Here is a 6,882-nt window from a genome sequence, read left to right on the forward strand (position 1 = left end):
TTTAGTTGTGTGTGTGTCTGCAGTTTGCATCGTGGCCCATGCTCTCCTTGCATCCCTTACCTATACAGTCCATTGCCACGTGCAGCCTGGTAAATAACAGGCCTGCATTTCCTTTCGCCCCTGCGAATACGTGGCAATTTACACCAAGAACCTTGTGTAGACTAGGAAGGCTACCTGTTGCCACCAATGGGTGTTAGCAACAGGTTGAGCTATACTGGGGCTGAACCTGGTTTAACTGATAGGGCTGATTAAAATGCACTAAGGTTTCTGAAACAGCGCTCAATATAGTTTGTCCTGGTATACAGTCACAGCTAGACTGGGTTCAGCACCAGCCAAACCATAACACATTACCTGCAACAAGTAATTTTTTCTAACACGGACAAGTCTAGGAAGAGCAGCCATGGAAAGATTACACCTTAGACAGAAAACAAAATTTTCCACACTGCATCTAGTTAAGAAAAATTCTCTAGAGTGCATTCCCAGTCAGCTCATTCTTGAAGACTCAGTGAGATTTAGGATTTAACAACCTCATTAAACACAAAAATCTAACTTTAAATACAGTTGTCTGAATTACTAGTCCATACAGAAAATACCAATCAATGAAACAACAAGGATGGTACTGAGTCCTGTGGCACCTTATAGAGTAACAGACGTATTGGAGCATGAGCTTTCGTGAGTGAATACCCACTTCGTCGGATGCACGTACAAGCTCATGCTCCAATACATCTGTTGGTCTATAAGGTGCCACAGGACTCTTTGCCGCTTTTACAGACCCAGACTAACACCACTACCCCTCTGATACTTGACAAGGATGGTATTGTTTCTCATAGCATCATAGGTTCATAATTCACCTAAACAGGTTAACAGACTGTCCCTGGAATCTTGCAGTGACTTATTCGTAAGGAGGGGATACAGAGAGGATGGGATAAGCATTCTGTGTTACCTGCCCAAGTAATGTGTTGCTTCACATGAACAAATTGAGGTCTTTAACACTAGAGAACCTTGCTTTCCATTTGAACTAACCATAGGTGTTCTGTAAAACTCCACCTCAGTCCACAGGGCACCAGCTGCTACTTGTATTTATTAAGGTAGTAAATACGTCTGGCTTTATCATTTGCCTAGAGTAAAAACTATAAACTGTCTCAGCGGCCAGCCTATGCTGTGCTGGGAGAGGGTTGGCACAGCTAATGCCCAGCGCCAGAGCCACTCTCCACTGTTCAGTTCGGGTTTTAACATCACACGTGACGCAACTTCATGCCAGTGACTGAAGGCAACGTGTGTGATCGGACCTGTCTGCCAGGCCGGGCTGCGGGGCGTTACCGGGGCTCGCGGGCCAACCCGCCACCTGCTGAGCGTCCCCTCCCCAAGCCCATCGAGGCTGCTGCTTCGCTCGCTGCTGGGGACCTAGCGAGGGGCCGTATTCCCTGAGCCCAGCAGCGCCCGGTGACACGATGCGGGCACAGCCCACGCGGGGCAGGGGGTTTCTCTGGGCGGGGAGAGGAGTCCCCGGCGCGCGCACCGGAACAAGCCCACTCAGGACAAGAAGTGTCCGGGGCCGGCCAGAGAAGACCCGGGGCCGGAGCGCTGCAGCCCCCGGGCTTACGGACCACTGGCCGAAGGGCCACCGGAAGCAGGCGAAGTTCGCCCAGACAGGAGACTGGGGGAAAGAGCGCGCCCCGCCGAGCGCCAGGCACCTTCGGCGCGCGGTTGGGGGCGTGCGCGAGCCCGGGCCTCACAATTGGGCGCGAGGCCACCCTGCGGCGGGGCAGATACAGAGAGTGGCGCGCGACGAGCGCCGGGACCCCAAGCTGTGCCAGGAGACAGGGCGGCCCCGCGCGGGAGGAGAGTGGGGCGCTATTCCCCCCGCCCGGCCGCTCACCGCGTTCTTCTTCTGCACCATCTTGTCCATCTTCTTGGCGATGCGGATGATCTCGTCTTCCGTGCTCATGGCTGCGGAGGCCCGAGCGGGGCAAGGGCCGGGCCTGCGGGATACACAAGAGAGACGCGAGGGGGCCGGCCGCGGACGCAGCCGCTCAGGGCCCTCCGTGCAGAAATGGAGCCAGGCCGCCGGATAACAAATGAACCCAGCAGCCCGAGCGGCGGCGCCGGCGCCAGGCAGCGCTCATCAAGCACCAGCCCGGGAGACAGACCTCACTCAGGCAGCCCGAGAGCATCCACCCGCGCGGGGGGAGCTGGGGAGGGCGGGGTTAGCGGCGCCGGCCCTGCCCCCACGAGCGGGAGGTACCCGGCACTCCGGAAGCAAAGAGCGGGGGTGTGGCTGCTGCCGCCCGGAGTCTGGCTCGCTGGGTGCGTCCGCCAGGCGGCGCGGCGCGCACAGGTGCGCTTAGGGCGTGCGGCCCCCGCTACACAGCGGCAGCTCCGCATTCCGCTCCTCAGTGCCGTGGGGAGCCAGTTCCCCCGCCCCTGCGGTGTGCTAATTGCTGGGCCCGGACAGGTGCGGGAGCTGCAGTCTCCAGACCCTGGTTCCCTGAAGGCGCGTCACAGGGATCGCTTCTAAGGACGAGCGGCTGCTCCACTCGCCCCTAAAGCTGTTACTGCCTGGAGGGGAAGGAGGCTCCCCGCAAGCCACACACCACCTTGCTGCTTGATTGGTTGGGAGCAGGATTCTCAACAAGCCACTTTCTACTCACCTTGTTAGTTTCCGTTCACCGAGGGTATCTCTACACTACAAACTTAAGACCAGCTAGAGTTCTTGATAGCTCTCATATTGAAGATCATGGTGTAAAGAGACCGTGGCATGCAAGGATGTTGATGTCTACCTTTTTCCGGCACATTTTAGTTAGTGATGTCATACCCCTTCTGCTCAAGGCTGCATGAATTGGAGTTGTATGCACACACCATTGTCTTTACGCCATGTTGAATGTAACATATTCACTCAACACATTTAAACCTGTTTGTCTTTACCGTGTGTGTGATAAGCGCAACTAAACCAGCTTAGGTCAAAACAATATAAATATTTGTGACAAATGAAATTTGACAAAAATCAGTATTTCTAAATATTGTTACTAAACCTAATCTCCATGGATTTGTGGCTAAAAGAAGGAACTTTGAAACAAAAAGCAAGTTTTTTCCGGTACTGCGACTGTGGCCGAAATAAATGAGCGAAATATTGTGACACTTTAACGTGAGGATGAACAATCACAGTCTTTTGTTGCCGAAAAATCTTTTAGTACTAGTGAGTTATCCAAGGTGAAAGAATTTCCACTGAAGTATATCAAAAAACAAGAAGAAGCAGCTTTTAAAGGACCGAAATAAAAATATGATGAAAGTTATTTGTCTTTTGGTTTTATGTGTGTTGGAAATAAAGATGTTCCTGATGCGCAGTGCATCATATGCAACAAAATACTAGCAAACAGTTAATTGGCTCCTGCTAAATTTCGTTGGCATTTGGAATGCAAGCATGCTGAATACAAAGACAAAGATACAAGTTTTTTCAAGAGGAAGCGTGACTCACTTGGAAATTGTAAACTTTCAATGATTAAAATTGCTAAAACAGACAATAAAAGTACAACAAAAGTGCAACAGAGACATCTTATTGAGTAAGTTACCATATAGTGCTTGCCAGAGAAGCTCACACTATTGCAGAAATGCTTATCAAGCCTTTCATGAAAGATATTGTAACGTGTATGTTGAGCGAGCAGTCTGGTAAAAAAATTGATGCTACACAGTTGTCAAACAATAATGTTGCACGCCGTATTAAAGATCTTGCTGATAACATAGAAAAAGAGCTAGTTTGCCAACTGAAAATTTGCCATGAATATTCATTGCAGCTAGATGAGTCCAATGATGTTTCAGGACTTGCTGTCCGATACAGATTTAATAATATTATTGAAGAGGACCTGCTCTTATGTGAATCTCTGCAAAGCAACACAACTGGAGAAGAAATAGTCAACTGCGTCAACAATTTTATCAGAAAGCATGAAATTAGTTGGGGAAAATGTATTGATGTATGTACTGATGGTGCTCAGGCAATGATCAGGAAGGTGAAGGGAGCTGTAATGTGAATCATAAGTGTGGCACCAGAAAGCACTAAGAGCTATTCATTGTGTTCTACACAGACAAGCACTTACACTTGAAAAAAATACCAGCATATCTGAAAACTGCTTGATGAAGCAGTACAGATTATCAATTTTGTCAAATCTTGACCACTTCAATCCAGGTTATTTAAAATTTTGTTTGAGGAAATAGGTAGTCAGCACAAAGCACTTCTTTTGCAGGGGTGGCTATCCAGAGGAAAAGTGCTTGTGAGGCTTTTTGAGCTTTGTAGTGAACTACTGGTATTCGTCACTTCAGATAATTCAGGATGAAAATTTAATGACTGTCTGACAAATTCCTCATGGCTAATGAGACTTGTGTTTCTTGCAGATATTTTTGCAAAATTAAATGAAACTAATCTGTCGCTGCAAGGAAAGAATGTGACCATTTTTACTACATGGATAAAATTTCATTGTTAAAAAACTGGAATTCTGGGCATCTTCTATAGAACAGAATAACTTCGACTGCTTCCCTACAGTACATGAACTTCTGACTGAAATAAATTCTACAGTCCATGAAGAAGTTTCCAGCACCATTTTACAGCACTTACATGACTTGCAGGCATCTTTTTTAGAATATTTTCCTACAACTACTGATGATAATGCTTGGGTTCGAAAGCCGTTTGTATTTACAGCCAAACAAGTTGGCTTTACTGCGCATGATTATTGACTTAATTTCTGAGTCTGATTTGAAACAAAAGTTTAAGGCTTTTCCGCTGAATAATTTTTGGAGCAGCCTAATAGAAGAGTACCCTAATGTGGCTAAACATGCAGTTCAAGTGCTCCTTCCTTTTGCTACAACTTATTTGTGTGAGATGGGATTTTCGTATTATACTGCAACAAAAAACAAATATAAGAATAGACTTGATGCTGCGCATGACATGAGGATTCAGTTTTCCAGCATTATTCCTAATTGTCATAAACAGATAGTTAAGGATTCATGCCTCTTTTACCTGTAAAGGGTTAAGAAGTTCATCTAGCCTATCTGACACCTGACCAGAGGAACCAATGGGGGAACAAGATGTTTCAAAAGGAAGGAGGGAAGTTTTCCTTTGTTTAGAGTCTCAGTTTCAGCTGGAGTGAAAAAGATCAAGGAACCAGCCTCTTATCAGAGTAGTAAGTTTTAGAAAGGGATAAATAGCTTTTTGTTTATTTTCTTTGTAACTTGTCGTGGTACCATTAAGGGAATTATCAAATTTGGGTATTCTTGTGTGTGTTAAAGTTTTTGCCCAGGGGAACATCCTCTGTGTTTTGAATCTGTTGTCTGTGAGAGTAGCTGTTATGCTAATCTCTCCCAGAGGGTTTTTCTTTTACCTTTCTTTTCTTTAATTAAAAGCCTTTTTCTTAATACCTGATTAATTTTTTCCTTGTTTTAAGATCCAAGGGAGTTGGATCTGGATCCACCAGGAGTTGGTGAGAGAAAGGAGGGGGGATGGTTAATTTCTCCTTGTTTTAAGATCCAAGAGGTTTGAATCTGTGTTCACCAGGAAATTGGTGAAGTCTCTCAAGACTACCTAGGGAAGAAAAGTAGTGCTTGAGGGTGGTGGCAGCGATACCAGATCTAAGCCGGTAATTAAGCTTAGAAGTGTCCATGCAGGTCCCCACATCTGTACCCTAAAGTTCAGAGTGGGGAGGGAACCTTGACACTAATATTAAGCGAATTTGTGATAGAAAAATTCAGAAACACCAATCCCATTAAATCCAAATTTGTATTTCTGTTTATAAAAATAGATTTTCCTAGTAAAAATCTCATTTGTTTGGTGTTTGTGTATGTATAAAAACAGGTTTTTTTAAGTAGAACACTGTTTTTAATTTTGACTCTTGCACTTGATTTTTGTACTACTTTATGCACGCTTTCCAGTTAGAAATTGTGAGTTCAAGTAATTTAAAATTTGTGTTTTTGCTTTGTTTTAAAAAATAAAATATATTTGAGCATAAATAATGCAATTTTTTATTTGAAAACCAAAATACAAAATAATATGTATTCCGTAATAGACTAAAAAGTGTTCTGTGGACAAAAAAGTTTGGGAAACGCTGTCTAAGTGTATACATGGACACTGCCTTGCCCTAACTACACCAGCGTAAACCCATTGCCTCTCGTGGAGGTGGAGTTATTTTGTCATTTTGCTGGTGTAGCAGGGCACTTACATCAGTGGGAGCAATGCTGTAGTGTAGACACTGACATAATTAGGTTGATGTAAGCTGCCTTACATTGACTTAATTCTGTAGTATTGACCAAACCTGAGGGTATGTCTACACTACAGGATTATTCCGATTTGACGTAAACCAGTTTTGTAAAACGGATTTTATAAAGTCGAGTGCACGCGGCCACACAAAGCACAATAATTCGGTGGTGTGCGTCCATGTACCAAGGCTAGCGTTGATTTCTGGAGCGTTGCACTGTGGGTAGCTATCCCATAGCTATCCCATAGTTCCCGCAGTCTCCCCCGCCCATTGGAATTCTGGGTTGAGATCCCAATGCATGATGGTGCAAAAACAGTGTCGCAGGTGATTCTGGGTAAATGTCGTCACTCATTCCTTCCTCGGTGGAACAGCACCGGCCGCATCTTTCGTGCCCTTTTCCCTGGATTGCACATGCACGGCACATGAGGCCCGTTTTTGCTTTGTCACTGTCACCATTGTGTACTGGATGCCGCTGACAGAGGCGGTACTGCAGCGCTACACAGCAGCTTCATTTGCCTTTGCAGATAGCAGATGGTTATCAGTTCTTCTGTACCGTCTGCCATGCATTGTAATTGCAATGAGATGATGTTATCAGCCGTCTGTACATTGCTGCTTCTGGTGTGCTCTGCTGACCTTCGCTGGG

General features: G+C 45.8%; 1 protein-coding gene across 1 annotated transcript in view; it reads right to left on the minus strand.

Annotated features, from left to right (window-relative positions):
* The window catches only part of TCEA1 (transcription elongation factor A1), a 63,998-nt gene extending 61,814 nt beyond the window's left edge, over window positions 1-2,184 (minus strand). Inside the window, exon 1 of the mRNA XM_032774697.2 lies at window positions 1,880-2,184. Coding sequence (XP_032630588.1) covers window positions 1,880-1,948 — 69 coding nt within the window. The 5' untranslated portion in view covers window positions 1,949-2,184. The remainder of the gene's footprint in view (window positions 1-1,879) is intronic.
* Between the last annotated feature and the right edge of the window lie 4,698 nt (window positions 2,185-6,882).

The sequence above is a fragment of the Chelonoidis abingdonii genome, chromosome 2, assembly GCF_003597395.2.
Source record: "Chelonoidis abingdonii isolate Lonesome George chromosome 2, CheloAbing_2.0, whole genome shotgun sequence".
In the NCBI taxonomy this organism is placed as follows: Eukaryota; Metazoa; Chordata; order Testudines; family Testudinidae; genus Chelonoidis; species Chelonoidis abingdonii.